The sequence below is a fragment of the Meriones unguiculatus genome, chromosome 6, assembly GCF_030254825.1.
Source record: "Meriones unguiculatus strain TT.TT164.6M chromosome 6, Bangor_MerUng_6.1, whole genome shotgun sequence".
In the NCBI taxonomy this organism is placed as follows: domain Eukaryota; kingdom Metazoa; phylum Chordata; class Mammalia; order Rodentia; family Muridae; genus Meriones; species Meriones unguiculatus.
In genome coordinates, this window is record NC_083354.1 from 53,956,336 (window position 1) to 53,981,220 (window position 24,885).

The 24,885-nt window shown below is 42.0% G+C and overlaps 1 protein-coding gene across 3 annotated transcripts in view; it reads left to right on the forward strand.

Moving 5' to 3' along the window:
• The window catches only part of Rasa2 (RAS p21 protein activator 2), a 175,707-nt gene extending 160,925 nt beyond the window's left edge, over window positions 1–14,782 (forward strand). For all 3 annotated transcript variants that reach the window (XM_060385466.1, XM_021648440.2, XM_060385467.1), the window contains exons 20-24: window positions 7,192–7,274; window positions 7,702–7,910; window positions 9,258–9,361; window positions 9,719–9,905; window positions 11,518–14,782. In XM_060385466.1, coding sequence (XP_060241449.1) covers window positions 7,192–7,274; window positions 7,702–7,910; window positions 9,258–9,361; window positions 9,719–9,905; window positions 11,518–11,548 — 614 coding nt within the window. In that variant the 3' untranslated portion in view covers window positions 11,549–14,782. The remainder of the gene's footprint in view (window positions 1–7,191; window positions 7,275–7,701; window positions 7,911–9,257; window positions 9,362–9,718; window positions 9,906–11,517) is intronic.
• The last annotated feature ends 10,103 nt before the right edge of the window (window positions 14,783–24,885 follow it).

The following is a 24,885-nucleotide window of genomic DNA, read 5'->3' on the forward strand; positions in this document are numbered from 1 at the left end:
AAACCCATCTTTGAAATACTTCTGTGAGACTTTGCTTAGATGTATGTTCTTGAGACCTGTCGTATATAGGTACATGCAGACAGTTTAGACAGCTTCCATAAAGCGCAGTTTATACAACTTCTCAGTGCATTTAGGCTGACTTGACTTTTCCCTCTTCATGTTTTCTGGTATGAAGCTCTCCAGGGTTTCATTTGTTGTTTTTCTTTACTAGCTAAAGAACCAAATCATTGACTCAATTATGCAGATATTTTCAACTAAACATATTTTACTGGTGCCTACTATGTGCCAGAGGTGCAGGACAGAACAGTAGTGAAGAAGACATACTAAAGCCCAGGCTCTTACTCAACTTACAGGTTAGTACTGCTAGATAATAAGCCAAAATTATTTTTAATTATAATAATCCAAAGCACAGAAAGTAGTGGCTTGGACCAGTTGGCAGCAGTCGAAGTAGTAAAAGCAGATCACTTTCTCAATATATTTTAAAGGTAGTACACAGAATTTGTTAGGGAATTCGAGATGAGGTGCTAGGAACAGACAAATAAAGGAACATTTCAAGGATTTGGGCAAAAGCAACTGAAGGGATGCAACTGCCTTTTTATAAACAAACATACATCAGTTGGGGGTATACCTCAGTTGATAGATCAGCCACCTAATGTGCACAGAGCGCAGCTGTCATTCCCAGCAGGACATGAACTGGGTGTGGTGCCTCACGGCTGTAATCCTAGCACCTGGGAGAGAGAGGCAGGAGAATCAAAAGTCTAAGGTAATCCTTGGCTAAGTACTGAGTTCAAAGCCAGCCTGGTCTATAGGAGAGCTTATCTTTTAAATTAAATACATATACAGTGAGTTCTAGTAATAATAGAGAACTTGGTACTAATCTAACACCCTCAAAAATAATAATTAGAAACTTTGCCCAAAGTATATTATACAAGTCTGGAGCATAGTCAAGAGAAAACACAATGGAAGTGTGCCCTAGATAATCTACAAGTTAGAAATAGACAACCTTTAAAGCTATATGACCCTTGAAAGAAAATTGTTCTGGCTAAGATTTCTATTTTCATGATCGCCTACAAAAACACTGTAGTGTAAGACAGCTAAATTCATGCAAAAACATACAATTGTTTGGCTTCGGGAGTCAAAGAATCAAATGTCAAGGCATCCAGGAAGACTGGAAATAGAAAAAAACAAGAGAAGGGATACTTCAGATTCCTTGTGAACTGCCCTGAAATCCTAAACTGACTTTAGATGCTTAGGCAAGGAATAAAATTAGAGAGGCTACTAAAAAGCATTTGTCACCCACTGATAGGGAGTACAATTAATGTGGCAAATGATATTTAGTCATCAGTCATTGGTACCTTTACAGATATTCATAGAGCTGAGTGCGGACTTTAAATTACTATAATATCATTATTGCCTCCTGTTACGTGATGGAGTCTAATGAGCTGCTGATGTTTCAGCTTCTTCGTGTCTCATACAGTGTCCTCTTGAATTCATTATGTAGAACTCTGCCAGACTATCTCTTAGAGTTCCTACACAGAGAAACTCTCTCAAAGCACCCCCCCCCAAAAAAAAAAAGATTTACAGCATTGATCTGTGGCTTTGTAGAATATCGTGTATTTGGCAAGGGTGTCATAACAGAAGAGGATGGAGGAAATTATCTTGTATCTTAGGAATGAGCACAATAATTTTAAGTAGACAGTAATAAGTTAAGACTATATCATGCCAAGTATCGTGGTACATGTCTTTAATCCCAACACTCAGAGGGCAGAGGCAGTTCTCTGTAAGTTCAAGGCCATCCTGGTCTACATAGCCAGTACAGCCAAACCTACACAGTGAAACCCCGACTTAAAGAGGACTATGTATTATGACCAAAGCTTAGAGAAAAATGGATGTAACAGCTTGTCCCCTTCTTCCCATTCAGAAAGTAAAGATGTCATCAAAGCATAGCAAAGCATCAGAAATCAGAACAGATGATGGCTTAAACTCAACAATATCAATAATTACAATAAGTGTACGGAAGCTATTTTAATGGAACTGCCAGACTAGATGTTCTAAGAAACAAGATCTTAAGAAATACTTTCTCTAACTTATATATCTTAAGTATAAAAGCACAATAGGTTGAAAATAATTGGGTAGAGAAAAAGATGGTGCGAGGATAAGCAATAACTCAGTAAACTCCAGAACAGCTGTTACCAAGTAAATGCCGACATGATCCAGAATGATTAAAAGAGCCTTCACAAGCAGAATTAATGTTCTGAATGTTTGTACACCTTTTTATAGCTTGTTAACGTGTCGGGGGAAAACAGACTATAATATTTAAATAATTTAAGTAATTATGAAAATAGGCAAAAAAGAAAATCAACAAAAGTATAGAAATATGAAACAACATACTCAGTTACCTTGATCTGATTCACATGTATAGAACATAAAATCAAACAAAGAGAATACATAATATTTTCAGTCAGATTGGAGCATTTAACAAACTAAACTGAATCCCAAGTTTTAGTACATACCAAAAGTTAACATTCTATAAAATGTTCTCTTAAAATTACAATAATATGATATCTAGGAATGCCCCTCTGCACATATTTGGAAGTTGATATGCTTTCAAATAACCTAGAGTTCAAAGAAATTGAGAAGTACTTTAAAATAGAACAGATTCAGCAAAGTTGGTAGAATATGGCTAAAGCAGTAATGAATGAATGAAAATTAATTGTTTTAAGTATTTACATTAACAAGGAATTTTTTTCCCTTTTTATGTATATAACGAAGTGATTTGCATGCATATATGCCTGGTGCCCAAGGAGGCCAGAAGAGGGCACTGGGTCCTCAGGAACTAGAGTTGTGGGTGTTTGTAAGCTGCCGCATGGGTGCTGGAAAGAATGGGACTCCAGTGGTTAAAACCACTGACATCTCTCCAGCCCCAACAACAAAAGTCTTTACGGCTTAGGTTAGGCAGATTTATTACGTGTATATCAAAGGTGTAGTCCACAAAAGAAGAATGCTAACAGATTGGACTTAATCACTAATCAAAACAGAAGACTCCCAGGGTGAGTCAGCTGACTAGACTAACTGGAACTGTGCAGCTCCAGACCCCGTGAGGAGCCATGCTCCGTGAGAGCACTGGAGAACTGCTGAGGGAGATATGCTCTATCAACTTCAGGCATCCACATGTATGCGCCTGCAAACACACACACATACCATACACACACAAGAAAGAAAAAAAAAAACAGATACCATTAAGAAAATGAAAAGATAACAGCAAACTAGAAGAAAATATTTCAGAGTCTAAAGAGACAAGCACTGGCTGCTTTTGCAGAGGATCCAGGTTCAGTTCCCAGCACCCACAGAATAACTCACGACCGTCTGTAACTAGTTCCAAGGGACCTGACACCTTCTTCTGAACTTTGTGGGCACCAGGCACATACATACACATTTGAGTAAAATATACCCACACACAGAATAGATAAAACTGGAAAAAAATGCTTTCAGATTTTAATATGATAAAATTTATATTGAGGTTTTTTTGTTTGTTTGTTTGTTTGTTTGTTTTACTTAAAGGGCAGTAAACATTAATAAGACATACAGGTGGCTAATAAACCCATGAAGAGAATATTAAAACTACACTGAGGTACTGTTTTATTCCAACAGAAATATTTATAATGAATAAGACTAGGGATGTATCTCAGTGGTAAAGCGTTTGCCCAGCACATCAAGGTTGTTGGTGAGTCCTTACACACATTTCTTTAAGAAGAGGTGAGACATAGTTGAGAACATGGGTGAGTGGAAACCTACATCTCTAGCAAAACTATAGAAGTGCAGTCACTTTGGAAAGCATTTTGCCAAGTTCTCAAAAAGTTAACTGTGAGTGAGGGGTCGGGGAAAAACCAAATGATTATCTATAAAACTATACATATTTCTTACCAGTTATGCGCTTGGTTATCTGCCCCAAATCAAATGAGAGCAGATGTCCAAAGACACGTTCAGTGAAGGTTTAGGTGAGTGCTATTTACAGTCGCCAAACCTGGGACCAGGCTCATGTCTCCAGCTGGTGGGCGCATTCTGTCCGTGCGGCAGAGCGCTTTGTCTCTTTCATTATGCTTCAGTGATTTTCCTCACTTCTTTACCCAGCATAATTTCTTATACAGCTTGGATTTTTTACAAATTTACAGGAAGAATTTCTTGAGGAATTTTCAAAATAAGTTGTTGTTGTTGTTATCGTTGTTGTTTGAGTCCTTAGGTGTACCAAAACAGGTTTGTCCTTACTGTTAAATGATCCTCATTCCTCCTCGGAACTTTAAGGATACAGTACTGTGGCCTGTGGCCATTACCTCCTTGAGTGTTCGAGTCTTATCTCAGAAACTAAGCAGGACCCCAGATGGGTTAGTACCTGGGAATAACAGGTGCTGTAGACATTTCATATATATATTCCGGCTTCATTGTTGCTGATGACAATTTTTATATCAGTCTGTTTCTCAGAGTTTTGATTCTTATCTGTGGAAACTCATATCTTTAGTAAGTTTTGTTATTTTATGGCCCATAGTTTAGGCATTTTTCTTTTTTCTGTTCCTGTCCAACATTTGGTAGCTCTTTCCATTTAAAGATCCCTTATTGTTTTCTTAAGGGATTTAGTCAGTTGTCAACACTTCTAAGTCCTATGAGCTTAAGTTGTACTAAGTTCTGTGTTTTGGAAACTTCTTGGGAAGATCTTTTGTTTCTAACTCATACTGTAACTTCTTCTCACTATCATGGTTAACTGAAATTTGCTCTCATGGTGTAAGAAAAAAGATGCACTGTTCCTGGGAGCATCTAACACTTGCAGTATCAGAATTTGTCCCAAAATGGGTAAATACAGCCGCTTTAAGGTATGGGCATGTTTTGATACTTAACAAGTCTAAAGAGAGTATTTTTTTAATTCTCTGGCTAGACCCTCTGATGTCCTGTGTAGGTTGCTACCCAATTCATTGTATTATGATTTCCTCAGGTGGTATTCTGTATGTGAGTCTCTCCTTTAGAATGCTGCTTTTCCTTATCTGTTTGGTAATCGCATTGGCAATTCGCTCATCTTGTGTTTTACAATCCATTTACCTACTATAGGGCTCAGGAACATCCTCACAATGATCATGAGGGAGAGGCAAGTTATGCCATTGCACTGCTCTGCAACCCAGCTTGCAGCCCTGCTGCATTAGCATGTGGCTGTTTGGCTCGGCTATTCCAGGTGGAGCTCATCTGTTAGTCATCCCGATATGTCGGAGCCTCTCCAGTTCTAGCCCTCGGTGTCCACTATTGCTGGCTTGCCGCTCTCCCTAACCACTCTCCCACCTGCGGCTTTCATCATTACCCTCTTCCTGCCCTACCTTATATCCACATAAGTTTTATCTTGTCTGCTTCCAGAAGGTTGCTGATAATCTTTTCCAGTTACATTCTGTTATGTCACTTCAATTTTTTTTCATCATAGTGTTCATCTCTAGTCAATATTTCTCTGCTGGTCTTTTCAGGAATCAATATAAATTCTACTAGGGACCTGTTTTCTGTTTGTTGTTCTGTCTTTAATTATTAGAACAGTACCTAGCGTATACTAGACATTTAGTATATATCTTTTGAAAATCATGTCACATTTATTTGAATTACCTTAACTTCTGCGCTTTGTACCAGGAAATTAACTGAACAACTATTTTGTACTAATGTCTTTATTCATGGTAAAAACAAAATCACAGATAACCTGTTTTTTTGTCAAAAAGAAAAAACTCACAGCATTAATCCTTTGAGTAGTATAAAATAGAATGTTCTTTTCTTCCTGTATTAGAACCCATGTGTTCTTAAAGAAAGACTTGAGGAAGAAGCAGAAACAAAGTATTGATGCTATAAAAACACCATCACAAAATGACTAGAAGTCAAAACTATTTATCACTAACTTCTATAACTGGATATGATAACGGTAACCCAGGCTGTAATGACATGGATCATCTTACACCATGTTAGAGGAGGCCCTTTAACACATTCAAATTTCCTTGCATAAATTTTAAAACCCATAAAGGGTTAAAAGATTCTGTCTGCTGGAAAAATTCTCACTTTGCCCCAGCATCTCCTAAGAGAACCTTGTAGTATTGGCTAGCAGCTGGCCAACATGTGGCGGCTGTAAATAAGTTTATAGTTTAAAGCATGCTTTGGGGCTGGCAAGTTGGGTCAGAGGGTACATGTGCTTGCTACCAAGATTGACAAGGAGTTCGGTGTCTGGGACCCACATGGTAGAGGGAACGAATGACTTCTACCAGTTGTCCTGTACTCCATACATGTGCTATAGTACGTGTGTGCACCTATATACACACAAACTTAAATTAAAATTAATTTTAAAAATGTGAACGATGTTAGTTGTGGTGGCACATCATACCTTTAATCCTAGCATCCGAGAGGAGACATTGTGGATCTCTGAGTATAAGACCAGCCTGTCCTACATATTGAGTTCCAAGACAGCCGTAAGAGACAGGGCTGGCTAGTTGTCTCATTGCTAAAAGCACGTGTTTTTTGCAGAAGACCTGAGTTCAATTTCCAGCACCCATGTAGTTGTAACTCCAGTCCCAGGGAATCCAAAGCCGTCTTCTGACCTTTGAGGGCACTGGGCACACATGTGGTACACACACATGCTGGGAAAATACTACGCACATAAAATAATAAAAGAAAGCATGTTTTAGATCAGTGCTAGGAGGCTTGCCTAACATGCATTATGCCTTGGGTTTGGTTCCCTGCACACGTGCACACACAGATTTTTGTTTGTTTGTTTTGAGGGCTAATTCTTTAATTAAAGTTAAGTTTACAAGCCAGAAAAGAATCTACTTTAATAGTCATATTTACTGCTTAGGTTGTAATCATATGCCTGGGCCTCTCATGTCTCTTTATCACTAGGTGCATTAGTTCTTCCAGCTTTTATATAATTAGTGTTACAAATTTATAATAGCATAGAAAATAATTTTCTATATAAAGATCAAACTTATTCACATGTTTTTCCTTAAAAATGTTTTCATCTATATGCTTTATAGAAAGCAGTCAAAATTCCTGTTCAATATTATTATATACAAACCATCCAGAAGTCTACTGTAGATACATATGCTTCAGCAAGCAGAATTAACCATACAGAATTATAATTATTACAGCAATTCTTTTAGTTTTGTCATTTTTTTTTTTTTTATTTAGGCAAAGATGCAATTTACACTATTCCAGTAAAAAACATTCTTGCTGTGGAAAAATTGGAAGAAAGTTCTTTTGGCAAGAAAAATGTAAGTTGTATAAATGTTAAAAGCATTTTAAATTAGCATGTGAAAGTTACTTTAGTGTCTGTCACTCTGTTGCCACTGAGATAGTGCAGGATCCTCCAGTCACCAGGATGGCGTCCTCCATCCTCACTATCTCCTCACTGCTTTGTCTTCCCTCATACTTCCTCCTGCATCTAAAATCACTTCTTTGTTCTTACTCAGACAGTGGCCCATTCCTTTGACCTGTATGGCATCTACAGTTTATATTGTTCTCGTGTTTAGAACCATTAACCAAGGTGGCCTTTGGCACTGACCTGCCAAATTCATTAAGACACATTTGCAGCCATTTCTCAGCCAAGCAAACTAAGTGTCCTTCTAACTGCTTTTTCTGTTTATGCGCTGTGTGTTGCTCTTAAGGCTCTTCTAACTTTTATCTTAATTGCCAATAAAGATGTTCCAAGTGATCCATACGGAGAAAACGCTCTACGTCCAAGCGAACAACTGTGTGGAAGCCAACGAGTGGATAGATGTGCTGTGCAGGGTGAGCAGATGCAACCACAACAGGCTCAGCTCTTTCCATCCTTCAGCGTATCTCAACGGAAACTGGCTCTGCTGCCAGGAGCCGAGTGAAAGCACGCCAGGCTGCAAGCCATGCACTGCGTAAGTCCCTTTCTGATAAAAGTAGCCGTTCAAGATGTCTGCCGATGTAGTGCATATGGATGTGGAACAGTATGCTGAGTGGAAGTAGCTAGACATAAAGGCCACATACGGTTTGAAAACATTTTCTTCAAAAAGTGTCTGGAAGGGTTTGGGTTGTTGCCTAGTGGTAGAGTGTTTACATGACACACACAAGTGCTTCGGTTGGTTCCTAGTACCACAAAAAATAATATATGTATGTATAATAAGTAAATTCAGAGACACAAAATGTGGTGGCCAGGCTCTAGATGGATGGGCGAATGGAGACTGATGAGTACAAAGTTGTTTTTTTTTTTTTTGTGGCTGATGAAAATATTCTGAAATTAATCATGGTTATTCATGTGGTGGGAGGGGTTTAGATTGTTGCACAAGTCTGAAGCGCCAGATTGAAGCTTGATAGTAGAGCATTCACCAAGTATAAGCAATGCCCACTCCATGCTCAACATCATTAAAAGAAGAAGAATCAGCATCTTAAGCCTGAGCAAGATACAGACATAGAGAGATGGCTCATCTGTTAAGAGCGTTTACGGCTCTTGCCCAGGACCCAAGTTTGGTTCCCAGCACTTACATTAGGCAGCTCTCAACTACCTATATCTCCAACTCCAGGGTTACAGTGCCTCTGGCTTCCTCAGATGTCTGCACTCATGTGCGCACGCACACACACACAGATAAAAATATTAAATTGTGTCAAGTCCACTAAACATTCTGGTTTTAGATCTGTAGACTAGCCATTGTAGCCCTGTAGATTTTGTTATTAATGCATTATTTTGTGAAGAACCAGAGATTATAAAAAACGTTTTTATTGGGACTAGAGAGAGTAGTAAATACTTGCTGCTCTTCAGCTCCAGAACCCCTGCAACTCTAGCCCCAGCACACACACATATGCACATGTGAGCACGCGCACATCTAGATACACACATACACAATAAAAAATATTTTTAAAAATGATTTTACTTCAAAATCCTCTTCAAGATTTGAGATTTGAGTCCTTAACAACAAAACCTTGTGATCCTGTCGAACTATCTCAGAAACTAATTTCTGAGATCCCTTTTGCAAAATTCTAATTCTAGTTTTAGTCTCAAGTCATCAAAAATCTTTCTCATGTTAACAAAAAATTTTTTCCAATCTTTCTTTTTAAGATTTATTTATTATTTATACAGTATTCTGACGGCATGCAGACCTACACATCAGAAGAGGGCACCACATACTGGGAATTGAACTCAGGACCTCTGGAAGAACAGCCAGTGCTCTTAACCTCTGAGCCATCTCTCCAGCCCTTTTCCAATCTCTTTAATTTTCTTTTTCTCATAGAGGTATCCCTGCAGATATCCAGATAGATATTGATGAAGACAGAGAAACCGAAAGAGTTTATTCTCTTTTTACCCTCAGTTTACTTAAGCTGCAGAAAATGGAAGGTAAATACAATTTTATAAAACTGTGATCTTTCATTAATAATTTCTGGGTTATTTATTTGACTTTTTAAGAAGTTGAATATATTTATAGATTTACTCAGTTACTGGTAAGTTTACAAACCCTCAAAGGAGGAGGCATTATCTCACCTATTCATGAAGTAAAATTACTCTTTTTATGTGAATGTGATAGTTCTGTTTAATAAAATTGTTATGCTATAGCCCGCCTTGTCAAAGAAAATCTTGTCAAATTTTCTTGTCAAAGAAAATCTCCCCTTAAAACTTGACAGATTTTTTAGTTATATTGCAGATGGCATCTGTGGAATTTGGTTTTCTGATTAAAGGTTTTGCTCCTCCTTACAGAGGCTTGTGGGACAATAGCAGTCTATCAAGGGCCACAGAAAGAGCCTTTTGATTCCAGTTTCACCATTGAGGATTCTGTTACCACCTTTAAGACAATTCAGCAAATAAAAAGCATCATAGAGAAGTTAGATGAGCCTCACGAGAAATACAGAAAGAAAAGATCAAGTAGTGCAAAATATGGAAGCAAGTAAGTATCCTCAGACCGCTGCTCCCCACATCTCTCAGGACCTGACCTCTTGTGGAGTACATGTTTTTCTGCCACCCACTCCTTGTCGTGTTCAGCTCAGCTGGCCTTGCGTGTCAGTACTGTACTTCATCACTGCTTTGAATGTCATAGTTGTAATTCACTTCTTGAAGAACAATAGCTTTTTCTTTTTTGTTTCTATTGTCTCCTTTTTATTTCTCACAACACATTACAATTATAATGAATACAAAAAACATAAGCCATAACAGTGCATAAAGCATGTGATAGTTCAGTTCAAGTACTTCGTCTCAGATGAAGAGAGTGAGATGGGTTAAGACAGCAGCAGTGGGACCTGTTCCTCTCAGGATGCCACAGGCAGCATTGGACACTTTTATTGCTTCTGTTCCTCCCCGTGCTTAGATTACAGCCAGTACTCCTGAGGGAAGACCAGACTTACACAGTTAATGCAGCAGCTGAGCACTGTCACTGGGAACTGTGTACAACTAAGAGCATGTCCGTCCTGAAGCTTTTCTCTTAGGTATCACATGAGCCGCAGTAGTGCAGAGCCCCACTGTCTTTTCTAAAAAGACTATTTCCTCCGTACTGAGAGAAAAGGGACTTGCCTAGAGTAACCCCAGCCTTCCCTGACACAGGACCCGAGCATGGTCAGGGTCCTGCTAGTAATGCAGTGGGCTGGGAAGGTTTGGTTCCTAGACCACAGGGTGTGCTCCTCTGTTGTTGATCCTCATATCAGCCTAGCATGGTTTCATTCCCACTTTATAGGTAGAAAATTGAAATACCAGGAAGGTGAATGTCTTGCCCAGGATCCTACACCATCAGTGGGAGGATCTAAAGCCATGTTGCCCTATTTTAAACAGCCTTTGAAAACTATGTCAGTTACTACTTTTGTGTTTCTGAATTAAAAAAAAAAAAAAAATCAGTTCTTCGTTGGTAGAAAGCTTAGTACATTACAGGGTTGTAACCATCCTAATTCTTTATTTTCTTCATTAGTATAACTGAGTCTCGTCCAACAATAGTTAAACTAGTTTTCTTGGAGTCCTTCAAAGTTCATAGCCAAGGCACACGACCATCCTTAACTAGTACCTCATCATCCATGCACTCCATACCCTGCCCAGCTTTCATTTTCGCTATTTAAGTACACCAGCTCAGTTGCTGGTGGTACACTTGCCCACAGCCCCTTGAAGGCCACTTCATACATCTGTCTCCTTTCTTTGATTGCGGGGGACGGACTTGGGCTGAGGAAAGAGCTTGGTGTTAGTGTGGCTGCCCAGCATACAGTTCCTAGCACTGGGGGAGAAGGCAGAGGAGGCAATCGCGAACAAACAAACCCTCTTACACTAAATATTTTGCTTATTTTCTTTTCCTATACTATCAGCTCCATGTAGTCTGTGTCTGTTTTGTTCAGTACTGCACCCTTAGCTTCTAGAGTAGTGCCTGAAATGTGGGGAGTAATCAGTATTACTTGTTGAATTAATAAAACAAGATTCAGCACAAAAGATCAGAGAAAAGTAAAGTGCCTTATAGGTTCTGAATGTGTCACGTTTTTAATTTGTATATTTCTTTTAAAGATAATTTTTCTTTTACTGTTTTGTAGGGAAAATCCAATAGGTGGGAAAATATCATAGTTTGACCAACTGATGGAGGACTGGAAAAGACTTTTTCATGGAGTTTTTCAATTCACCTTGTTTTGTTCTTAGTATGTAAGAGCGGACATTGGCTTTGATGACACCTGCTTTCATATTGTATTTAATATTTAACAAATTAACTTTTGGGAATCCTGATATTGATGAGTTTATTGCTAGAGAATTTGAAACCCAAGATTTTCTTCGTATCCATGCATCCGAATCCATGTCTCTGCAACTTCCTTTTGATAGAATCTTTCTGAGGAAGGTTCCTAAGAAGCTTTGCAATAAAGGGAGCACTTCATAGTCAGAAACCGTCTCTACTAGCAGCAATCTGTTGTGTGGATTCATTTTCACTACCGTTAGTGCCTGCGATATACTGCCAACCTTGTGTTTCACTAGAAAATTCCAGTTCCTTGTCAATTCAGAACTTTTGAGTTCATCTGGACCCTCCATCTTTAAAAAAAGAAAAAGAAAACAAAGACAAAAACCTTTTCCTCTGTTGTGTCAGCCATTACAGGTTAGAGGCAGAGACGAAGCCCTCAGTGGTGGATGTCCGCCTGGCCACAGGTGTAAGAGTGCTCAGGTAGAGGTCAGGGAGTGTGTGCTCTTGCGTGCACCGTGTTTACACTTGCAACGAGTAGAGACAGGTGAGACAAGGGGACCGCTAAGGTGCTCTCCGTCGTTTTAAATATCCGGCACTCGTTTTCTTGATTTGAGAATTCAGTTCAACATTACTCCCGAGGGCATGTCTTCCCAACCAGAAGAGAGACAGTGAAGAAGGTAGTGAGAACGTCACTTGACCTTGTCTGCTGTTTGATGTCATAATAAGGTGTGTAAGGGTGCCCGCCATAGTGTTAGGTCCTGCTCTAACTCAAGAACAGTCACTTGGCGCACTTTAATAATCTGGCACATTCCAGATTGTAGTTTAGATACTCCATGGTATCTGTCTTTTTATGATCAGTTGAATGATCAGTGTTTAAATCTAGAGCAGTGCTTTCCTGAAAATGTTTATGTTTTATTGCTGTTTCCTTATTGCCTGCTAGCCAAATGTTTTTCCTTTCTCTACTTTGGTCCTAAAAAAAGCATAACTGTAAATAAGCAGTTGAAGCAAGTGCTACCCTGAAGAGGAGTGATACACTTGGCTTCATCAGTATTAAAAACCGTGGTACTTACTTGTCTTTTTAATTCAAAACATTTTCTAAGTGTGGTCCTTTGAGCCTTGGGGTACTTGCATATGTTCCTGTTGAAAACTGTGACTTACTGGCTTCAGTCTAACTAGCTGTGATGTTCTGTTTCGTTGAGCGTAAGCTGTATTTCAGATTTTATTTACCAATGATGTTGTTGCTGGGTACTTATTTTTACTTTGTTATTAGGTAATTATTTTTAAAGGTCACTAACACAGAGAGTTGTCCTATTAAAAATCATGACGTGGAAAAAAAAATTTTCTAAATGACTTTTAACAATCAGCACTGGGCTACATCGTGCTTAGTTGTGCCTCCAGGCCCATACTAAAGTTTAGAAGAGTCCTTTACTCTGACAGACCTACAGATCCCATTAACTACACTGCTGTAGATGGGGTTTTAAAATTTAGCATTTAATAAATTTCTCATGAACTTAATATTAAAATTCCTAGATTCTCCAAAATGTCTACCTACTAGCCAGAGTTCAAGACTCTTGAGTGGTTTTGAATCTTCTTTTGTTTGTTTTGTTTGGGTTTTTTCTACCGCCTCCCCCCTAAAACATAATAAAAGGAACTACTTCCTAAGGATTTCTTGTTGTTTTGAGACAAGCCTTGGCTGGCCTGAAACGCACAGAGTCCACCTGCCTCTGCCTCTGTCCCCCGAGCGCTGGGACTAAAGGTGTGCACCACCACACCCAGCGCCAACACTTCTAACACCACACTCCAGTTACATTTTTTTTTTTTTTCCGAGACAGGGTTTCTCTGTGTAGCCTTGGCTGTCCTGGACTCACTTTGTAAACTAGGCTAGCTTCAAATTCACATAGATCCGCCTGCCTCTGCCTCCCTGAGTGCTGGGATTACAGGCGTGCACCACTGTGCTGCCTCTACAAATATTTTTAATGATCGTAGGGTCAAAGGGGCCAAAGCTGTGTACATGTATGACTCTGTGTTTGAGAGCTCAACATTCTAGTTCTTTTACTCATAAGACCCTTTACACAGCCAACTTGAGTGGAATTAATTGGCCAACTTGGCACAATGTAAAAAGAGAAAAATAAAATTAATTTTTTTTTTTTTTTAGATTAAGTCTTTTTCAGTGAGAAATCATGTCCACAGGACCCCATGACAATCAAGGCTCTTCTAGTGGCCTTCTCCTTTGTTATGCTCTTGAGTACTTTTGAGTCTTAACTCCATGATCTTCTTTCTCTACATTTTACAAAGAGCATTTAGAAAATGTATAGACACATATGGCAGCTCACCTCCTCTCCCTGAAAACCTGGAGTATGCAGAAAGGACAGAAGAAGGTGATAGGGAGAGACTGTTACCATAGACAGTCACAACTCTGGCTCCTGGTGGGGCTGTAGCCACCCATGGAGATTGTGCTGATCTGTTAGGTATTTTTAGTTTGTTTTAAAATCGTCATCTGATAAGACAATGGGCAATAGCAAAGGCTTTTACTCCCATGAATATAATTTAGAAGTCAAACTATTTTGTTTACCAAAGAAATACATTTTTAATATCACGGGTAATAGCTGAGTCAAAACTGGGCTTATTTTACCAACAGAAAATATCATATGACTGATGGCTGTGGCTTTTGTTTGTGTTTCCAAGGCCTGATTTCATTCTTTTACAGGAAAAGCTCATTCAAGCCAGGTTTTAAAGAACATATTTCTTTTAAGTGAACGCACCTTCTAATTTGCTTTAAAATACTATTGAATGGCCTATAAAGACAGACTCTGCAGAGCTTTCTTGTGTCCTCACATATGTGACAAATTAAAAACTCATTCTAGAGTTAAATTACTGATCTTAATTGATGTTACCTGCTTCCATTTTTAACTTGGAAATTAATGTGTTGCTAGTAAATATTGGTTTTTACAGTCTCTAGTTTGAAAATGTAAGTTATCAAACATAATATAGTGAATTTGTGTAACCATGTTGTATTGTTGAGAATGTATTTTTATTTAAATTTTATTTTCTTATGAAGAGTATTATAAAAATTAAAAGCTTTTGTAACTGTCATTTGAAAATAACTCAAATAAAGTACAAGAAGCCTGTAATACCTTTGTAATGCCTTAAAGTTTCTACACCTTGCTTGTTTGTGGATGAGGTTCTAAAGGAAGACTCCAGTAACATCCGCTGGGAAGCTACACAGAGAAATCCTGTCTCAAAAAACAAACAAACAAACAAAAATGCCTAAAACCAAGTAGAGTCCCTTTCTCCTCCACATAAGTGCCAATTGCTACACTCTTCTGCGAGCTTTTCACACAATGGCTTTTTTGGGCATTTGATATTCTTAAATAAGCTGACTAGTATCCTTTGATCTTCATTCTTCGTATGCATCTTTAGCTGAAGTTCACTCTTCCATGACAGCTCTGAGTACAGTGAAACCACTGAACTGCTGGACTTCTCCATGGGTAGAAAGAAGAGTTTATTGGGAACCATACTGCCCAGGCTATCAGGGAGGCAGCAGAGTCCAGAAGGAACCGAATGATGGAAAGGCAGGAGATTTTTATATGACAGTCCACAGGGTGGGGGTCTTTAAATTGATAAAGGCTGTTAATACTGACAGGGAACCAGATGTCCTTGGCTAAGGTAGTTGACCTTTGGGGACAAGATTAAGAGAGGCTTCTGGTTAATAGAAACCCACCTTTAAGCCTCTGTTTACCCAGTAACAATCCTTGTTTACTCAGCCAAAGTCCTGTTTAGGGCATTGTCATCAGCGCTGCCATTTTGAAGGGTAGCTTTGGGCTAACTGACTAAAAAAGCTCATGCCTAGTGTGACTTCTATAGGAACAGCATCTGTTTGGGGCCTCTGTGTCATACTGACATTGAGAAGGTAGACTTGTTTAAAGCGCTATTAAGTATGTTTTGTTCTGTGGCTTCTGTTTAAGAATGTTACTGTTTCACACTATTTGAGAGTTTTGGGTTTTTTTTTTTTCTGATTTGTTTTTTGAGATGTTCATTCAGTCTTAACTGTAAATTTTAGTCAAGAAGGAAGAATTCTTTGGAGCAAAAAACAACATTGCCTTCTAAATCAAATACAGTTCTCAACTCTATCCCGAACCACACTGCATGCAAAGTTAAGGAGCCCTAGTTTTAAATGGACCATGGCTTCAGAGAGGCAGATTAGAATCTGCCAACGGAAAGGTTGCTGAGAGTAGAGGTGTTAACTGAAAGGACATAGTCAACATTATGATTTTATAGGTAGAGATGAAAATAACTGACAAACCAATGTGAAAACCCTCAAAAAATGCAAATATCCAGGCTTGGTGTCACATGCCTTTAATCCCAACATTGACGTTCAAGGTCACTTTCAACTGCTTAGTTGTAGACCGCCTAGAGCTACATTTAACCGTGTGTGTGTGTGTGTGTGTGTGTGTGTGTGAAGGATCATGATCAAGTTGGTCTCATTGCAGAAATTAAGGATGACCCAACATAAGCAAATATAGTAAAGTACAAATAAAATACCGGTTGATGCAGAAGAGCCTTTAACAATTTTTTGGATAAACATACTAAAATCTATACTCCTAAAGAAGCTAAACAAGAAGGAGGAACTTAGGGTAGTTGCTCAATCCTCACTCAGAAAGCAAATGGGACGAACATCAGAAGAGGGAGAAACAGGACAGGAGCCTACCACAGAGGACCTCTGAAAGACTCTACCCAGCAGGGTATTGATGCTGAGACCCATAGCCAAACTTTGGGCAGAGTGCAGGGAGTCTTATGAAAGAAGGGGGAGATAGAAAGACCTGGAGGGGACTGGAGCTCCACAAGGAGATCAACAGAACCCAAAAATCTGGGCACACAATACTCTAACCATGCATGGAGACCCCCAGCACAGATGTAGCCCATGGCAGCTCAGTGTCCAAGTGGGTTCCCGAGTAAGGGGAACAGGGCCTGTCTCTGACATGAACTCAGTGTTTGGCTCTTTGATCACCACCTGTACCAGGCCACAGAGGAAGACAGTGCAGCCAGTCATGATGAGACCTGATAGGGTAGGGTCGGATGGAAGGGGAGGAGGACCTCCCCTTACAGTGGACTGAGGGAGGGGCTACAGCTGGGATACAAAATGAATAAATTGTAATAAAAAATTTAAAAATATAAATTTTCATTATATTCTCAAACCAAGTAAAGATAACAAAAGCTGTATATGACAGAATGATAACTAACCATGCACAAAATAGGGGAAAACTGAATAAGATAAGCATGTCTGTTCTCACTATTGCTTCAAAATGGCCAGGGCATTGGAAACTTGGCCAGGGCAATAAGATGGAAGAAAAGGAATATAGGAGAAAGATGATGAAGTCAGGCAAAGACATTAGAAAAAAATTTAAAAAGCCTCCACTAAGTCATGGATCAGAGCTGCTGTTGTAGAAATGAACATTCTACATAGCACGATCCTTACTAAAATTCCAATGAGATTCTTCCCAGAAATTAAAAAAAAAAAATCTCAAAATGCAAACAACAGTTCTCAAATAGCCAAAGCAGTTTGAAGCGAAGAGAAACAACGCTGCAGATACAACGTTCCCTTTCATGTTACACAGCTGAGCCGTAGTAACCAAACCAGCAGGCAGCCTGGCACAAAGCCCAAAGGTAGACCAACGGAAGAGAGGGCGCACAGATAGACTCGCACAGTTGTAACCGTATGATTCTTGGCAGAGATGCCAAAAACATTACAGAAAAGACAAGTTTGGTGCCGGGCAAAATGGAAGGCCCACGGCGGAAGCCGGAGTGTTAAGGCTTCAGAGCTGCATGGCCCCTAGGGAGAGTCTTCAACCTGGGTGGGGTGTGCTCCCAGCGCCACTGTCCATCCGGAAAATGGGAGACACCCAATGAGGCACAGAGAGCAGGCATGAGAAAGCCAAATAGAGGAGTGGAAAGCAGTTTGTGGGCCAGCCTTCGCAGGGGTTCTGACGAGCTCAAAGCCACCATCCGACACTAGACAACCCAGGAATGCTCCTCTGAGGTTGGAATGGGCCCAGTCGGGAGTGTGGAAGACAGTCGCCATCAGTCATCAGTCACCAGGGTCATGGGCTGTGGCGCAAGGTGACATATGCATCAAATGACAGCTGTGACAGCCCAGATGTCCCTCAGTGGAGGAATGGATGCAGAGATTGTGGTACGTCTACACAATGGAATATTACTCAGCAATAAAAAAAAATTCATGAAATTTTCAGGTAAATGGTGGGAACTGGAAAAGATCATCCTGAGTGAGATACCCCAGAAGCAGAAAGACATACATGGTATATACTCACTCATAAGTGGATATTAGACATATATTATAGGATAAACACACTAAAATCTGTACACCTAAGGAAACTAATCAAGAAGGAGGACTCTGGCTAAGATGCTCAGTCCCCATTCAGAAAGGCAAAGAGGATGGACATCGGAGGAGGGAGACAACAGGGAACAGGACAGGAGCCTACCACAGAGGGCCTCTGAAAGGCTCTACCCTGCAGGGTATCGAGGCAGATGCTGAGACTTACAGCCAAACTTTGGGTAGAGTGCAGGGAATCTTATGAAAGAAGTGGAAGAAAGTAAGACCTGGAGGGGACTTGAGCTCCACAAGGAGACCAACAGAATCAAAATATCTGGGCACAGGGGTCTTTTCTGAGACTGATACTCCAGCCAAGGACCATGCATGGAGATAACCTAGAACCCCTGCACAGAGCTAGCCCATGGCAGTTCAGTCTCCCAAGTGGATTCCATAGTAATGGGAACAGGGACTGTCTCTGACAGGAACTGATTGGCCTGCTCTTTGATCACCTCCCCCTCGGGGGGAGCAGCCTTACCAGGCCACAGAGGAAGACAATGCAGCCACTCCTGATGACACCTGATAGACTAGGATCAGAGGGAAGGGGAGGAGGACCTCCCTTATCAGTGGACTCGGGGAGGGGCATGCATGAAGAAGGGAGAGGGGAAGAGGGAGGGAGATACAGGGGGAATACAAAGTGAATAAACAGTAATTAATAAAAATAAAAATAATTTTAAAAAATGACAGCTGTGGGCCTCCATCACGAAGGCGAGCCCTGCCTGTGAGTGGCATGGGGCTGGCAACCCTGGCCGTGGGCTACACTCTGGGAAGTTGTCCTCACATGCATTTCCCTGTACTCTGCTCTGTTCCCTTCTTAACGTGCTTGTTGAAATGATGATGCGCTTGAGGATCCACTAGCCTGTGGACACCCTCCCAGGCCACCTAGGCCTCCAGGCTCCTCCTTTTCTCTAGCTCAGCCTTAAGCACCAGGCTGATACCCAAATCTTAGCTAGTTCAGCCAGGCACTGAAGACTAAAGTAAATCCCTCCAACTCTGGGTCCTTAAAAGTGTGGTGCCAGGCAGATTCCTGATCGCCTGAGTATGGCACTGTGCCCAGCACCTAGGGACTAGCCAGGGTGGCCCTCTCTGCTGCTGTTTGTTTATTTTCCTATTTATTTGTTTATCTAGTTATTGAGACAGGATCTCACTAAATAGGCTCAGCTGGCCCGAACTTACCCTGTAGACCACACCGATCTCAGACTCACAGATACCCACCTGCCTCTGCCTCTGCCTCCTGAGGGCTGGGCTCAAAGGCCTGCGCCACTGCACCTGGCCGCGAATGGCCTGATTAAATTGCAAGCAGGTCCCTTCTCCGACTTTTGCAAGCCTGTTTCCTAGCTGTGAGTCAAAACTTTAGAAGCTTTGGAAAGAGAGACGCATTAAACTAGTTGTTCTCAAAGTGAGCTCCCACCAGTACCAGGGCACCCACTGGAGGAGTAAACCTTTCGAGACAACCCAGGCACCCTGGGTCAACAGAGGACCCGGCAGGAGCCTCTCTAACGTGCCCTCCAGGTGTTCAGAGGTTCAAGTTGGGGAGCCCGTGTAAGCCACGCTGAGCTGGTCTGGAATGGCGGCTGTGGGCGGCAAACCTTGGGCGACCAGCCTCTCCTTGACACCCACTGAGGAGGGAACCCAGCCCTCATCGTCTTGCTGGGAGAAGGCGATTCCTGGAAGCACAGGTTCTTCTGACTTCGGAGGTGTCGGCACCGGGAGAGAAAGCCGAGAAAGCTGTGTCCATGTGGCGAGGAACCAAACGAGATAAGAAATTAAAAGTTCCCCAAATATTTTTGTTGAGCGTACTTAGGTCAGCTCTAGTGTGGTGCCTTTTACACAAATATTGTGGATCACAGTAAGCGTGTTTATCTTCTTTTACCTTTGGCAAACAGGGAAACATCTGTGGGGCTGCTGATATTTATTTATTTTTGAATGAGCTTCGTAATGGTGGAAATATTTCGTACAAGATTATAGAACCCTGGGGCTAAAGCCCTGCCCCTGAGGAGGAGTGAGCGTTAACTGGTAAATAATATAGACATTCTCTTCTAATGAAGGCCTCCGAGCATAAATCTTTACGTTTTTAGGTGTCAGCCATCTTGTGTCTTAATAAATTGCAAGGTCAGCGAGTGGAAAAAGAAGCCAGTTTTGACAGAGGGTACCTGGCCCAACAGCCTTAAATCGTGGTGCCTTTTCTGTGCCTCTTTGCCTTTCTTCCTGTGCTACAAGGAGTTGCTGAGAGGAGCCAGAGGTGGCTGTGGACTCAGACTGACAGTCTGGTCTCAAAAGAGCCTGTGTTGGTGGATTCATAACTGCAGGGGCCAGACAATGGCTGCCAGAAACTTCTTGCCTGAAAATTCCTATTGACCTTCGTTATATGTGTTTAACGCAAGCAAAAAGGCTGCCCTGGGCTATTGAAGACATCACAGAAAGTCAGACAGTATAGGGAAGAGCATAGTGAGGCCTGCAGATGTGGTCCAGTGCTTGTCTAGCCTATGCAAAAACTGTGGCTTCAAATCTCCATCTCTGCAGAAAAAGAAGGGCAGGAGTTTGGGGTGGAGTGGGGTTGGCTTACTCAGTAAGAAGTGGACTCAGTGGCAGTGGTTCCCAGCTACGTTCTTGGGAGTTTTCTTGGTGTTTTGGGGTTTGGGTTTTTTGTTTGGTTGGTTTGGTTTGATTTTTGTTTTGGTTTGATTTGTCTTGCTTTGATTTGATTTGGTTTTTTGAGACAGGGTTTCTCTGTATAGCCCTGGCTATCCTGGAACTCACTCTGTAGACCAGGCTGGTCTTGATCTCAGAGAGATCCACCTGCCTCTGCCTCCCGAGTGCTGGGACTAAAGGTTAGCACCATCACCACCACCGGCTCTGTTTTTCCTTTTTTGAGACAGACCCCAGCTGCCCTGGAACTCATGACCCTCCCAAAGGCTAGGATTACAGGCCTGTACCACCTCCCAGACTGCGGAACTTCTTTCTGGAGAAAGATGCTGGAGATGAAGGGCATTTGAAAAGGTGAATGTTTTCAAGATTGGACTGGGAGAAACAGAAGCACGACTGGGAGAACAGAGCTTACACCCCAGCAGCCAAGCTCTCCACCACCACCCCCATCACCTCTCACTGCCCCACCATCAGCCGACTCCCCTCAACTCCCACCCCTCCCATCACCTGTAACTTTGACCTTCCAGAAGGACCCCAGTCTAAGGTACCCGCCCCCTTGCTCCCCCTGCCCCTGACTCCGGTGAGCCAGGCCTGCCCCTGCCAGGAGCATACAAAGCACAGGTGCAGCATCTTCACCCTCTCCATCCCCAGGTCGCTCCCAACAGCACCCCGAAAATGCACCGGCCTCAAATTTCTGTGTCCATCCAACCTCCATTTCTACATCCTGACTGTGTTCCCTTAACAATATGTTATTGATTTATTTGTTTATTATATACTGGGGGTTGAATGAGGACTTTGTGGGATGCTAGGCAGGTGCTCTACCTCTGAGCTCTGTCCCCAGCCAGACATTCTTTTTAAAATGAGGAAATGAAACAGACCAACTCTAGCAGCAGAAACAGGAAGGAACAGGTCATAACAGAGATTCGTGAAGCTGAGCAGAACAGAGTCCTGACGAGGGGTTTCTACCATATATTTTAAAGCTCAGAGAGCAGAGCAGTGACCTGGGAGCCTGGAAAGAGCTTTTTATAAGAGCAAAGGAATTCTGGGGAAAGGGGGCTGTAAGACACGCTCATGGGCCTATTGTCCTGTTCGGATAGGGCTCCAGACATGCTACCCCCAAATGCAGCATGTTGACAGATTACATATTTCAGGTTGAAGGGATTTGAGCAAATGGCAGAAACAGGAGGGTCATCCTCACAGCCTGCCTTCTTCCTTGAAGCAGGCAATCAGGCTCTCAAATGGGAGTCCCTTCCCTAGACCTACAGAAAAGGAAGTCACAGAGGAGGACCTAGGGGCTAGAGACATGGAGACAGAAGAATGTTTGCTTCTCTGCCAGAGGCCTAGAATTCTGTGTTGACATATTTTTAAATCTATTTTATTGGGTTCTTCCATCTACCACTCCAGTCCCTTTCAACCCTCCAAAACTAGGTAGGCAAGAAAGGTCAGAGGAGAAAGGGAATAGAGACCTTTTCAGACTACTTTCTGATGATTAGGACCTTTGGGTTCCTTGGGGCAAGTCCAGTCTTCATTGTCAGAATATCTCCAACTACTCATTAAACCAAAACAGCAACCAGGAGGAGCAGGCTTCTCCTCCTCCTTCTTCTCCCTTTTTCCTCCCCCTCCTCCCCGTTCTCCTCCTCTTCCCCTTCCTCCTCCTCTTTTCCCTCCTCCTCTTCCCCCTCCTCCCCTCCTCTTCCTCTTTCCCCTCCTCACCCTGTCCCTCCTCTGCCCGCTCATCCCCCTCCTGCTCCTTTTCCCTCTCCTCCCCTCCTTCTTCTGCTTCTCCTCCTCTTTCCTCTTCCTCCCCCTCCTCTTCCCCTTCTCTTCCTCCTCTTCTTCCCCCTCCTCCTTGCCTTTCTCCTCCTCTTCTACTTTCTCCACTTCTCTCTCCCTCTCCTCCTCCCCCTCCCTCTTCTTTTTTTGGAGCACCCCCTCTCCTCCACCGCCAGCCCCTCTCAGAGCTCGCCATTTATACCCTCTCAAGAATTCCCAGAAGGAAGCTATCTGCAACTGGCAAAACCATGCCTCTGCTAGTGCACCAGGCAAATCATAATCACCTGCTGTGAAACAGCCCTTTATCCCACACCTGGGATCAAAACAAAACATACTCGTATAGCATAACTAGTTTTGGTTTTAAGAAACCAAAACTCTCACTACAGTTTACCCACGTGCGTCCACTTATAGCCACCTATAACCTCAGCCCTGGATATCTGATGACCTCTTCTGGCCTCTGTGAGTACACCACACACACACACACACACACACACACACACACACATACGCCCACGCACACTTCTTTTAATGAATAGAACATGAACAGACAAGAATACATGTGCTGCTCAATAGCAGTGGGTCAGCCTTTTACATCTCAGTCAGCCAGTTTAACTGGTTCTTTGTCTTTTCCTCATAGAATCTCCCATGTTGTTTTCACAGCGTGTATTAAGTACATGTGTGCTTGTGTCCTCAACCTTTTGTGTGCCAGTTACCTTGGTTTTTTGTTTTTGTTCGTTTGTTTCCCAGAGCTGAGGACAGAACCCAAGGCCTTGCTCTTGCTGGGAAAGCGTTCTTCCACTGAGCTAAATCCCCAACCCTTTCTTAACCTTTTGTTTCAGGAGTCTTGGGCTGTAAAATCCAGGAAAGATGAAAATATACTTTTCTATTCTTTTTTGGATTTTTCTCATTGTTTGTTTCTGTTTTGAGACAAGGTCTTGCTATGTAACTCAGGTTAGCCTCAAACTCATTGTGTAGCCCCAGACTGCTCTCAAACTCACAGTGATCCTCCTGCCTCAGCTTCCCAAAGGGCTGGGATTAAAAGTGTTCACCACCATCCCCAACTAGAAAGCTTTTTTCCTCCCTTTTGCTGTAATGAATAGTTAGTTCGTGTGTCAGTACATGTCATATTATGTAATCATATTTACTCAGTTTACTGTAGGTCACTAACACGTGTGTGGTGTATGTGTGCCCACTTGTGTGCGTGGCATAATGAGCTGCATCTTTGAAAGAATGGTAACACTTCTGCTAGTGTCCCTTTTCTTCCTGGCTGACTTGGAATGAGTCTTGGGCCCATATAAAAGTTTGTGGTGCGATATAAAGGGACAGGGAGAGGGAGAGGGAGTGTGTGAGAGAGGAGAAAGGAGGGGAAGAGGGAGGGAGGAAGGGAATGTGCATTCTGGGTGATGTGTGTGTGCCTGTCTTTGAGAATGAGGGGTCCTTTGTGTCAGTATTAGTGAATAATCAACAACCTGAGTATCTGTGGTCTGCCAGACTGGGCAGTTTACAAACGGTATCTTATTTTTAACTCTTACGTGACTTCTGAACAGAATTATTGGACCCACTGTACAGAGGGTGAAATCAAGTGTCAGGAAGATAGAGTACGGCAAGTGACCAGAATTTATAACAGGATGCTAGAGCTGTCCTCTAAGATGTCAAACTGGGGCCATTTCTAGATGGTGGGTTTACAAGTGAATTTTGTTTGTGCTTATTTGTTTCTGAAGACTTTTGTTTGTTTATTGTTTGTTTCTGCTTTGAGACAGGGTTGCTCTGTGTAACAGCCCTGGCTGTCCTGAAACCCGATTTGTAGACCACCCTGGCTCCAACTCTCAGAGATCCACCTGCCTCTGCCTCCCAAGTACTGGGATTAAAGCTGCGCGCCTCCACCCCTGGCATTTTGGTGAGGGGGTGTGTGTAAAATGTTTTTTATACTAGAACTATCTATGATTAGCTAGAAATATCCTTGCCTTAAAGAGATTATAACCACTATGCCAGCTCTCACATTGGCCCACAAGGTAGAAGTCTGACCCAGCAGGACTCAAGGATGGCGACGGAAGGGCTGAAAGAGGCAGCATCCATTCTCTGGCTCTTGAGTCTAACTGCCAATCCCTTTCAGGGCTTCAGACCCAGATCCACAGGCAGCAAATTGCCTCCCAACCTCTTGATTTCTGAGGAGGCCTTCCATTCTCCGTGATGCATTCTCACGGCTAGACCGGCTGAGGTCCTATTTGTTTTTTTTCCTCTCCAAACTATTTGAAGAATATTTTCCACAGTCCCACTTGAAGATTTTTCCACATGCAGATAGTTCTTTAAAGGCCCACGTGATGTGCAGCTTACATTTTACAAAGACCTTTTGCTCCCTTTTTCTACAGTTGGTGAGTGAGCTTTTTATAGAAAACAATGCAGTCTGTCGAGGAGCCAAGAAAGCACCAG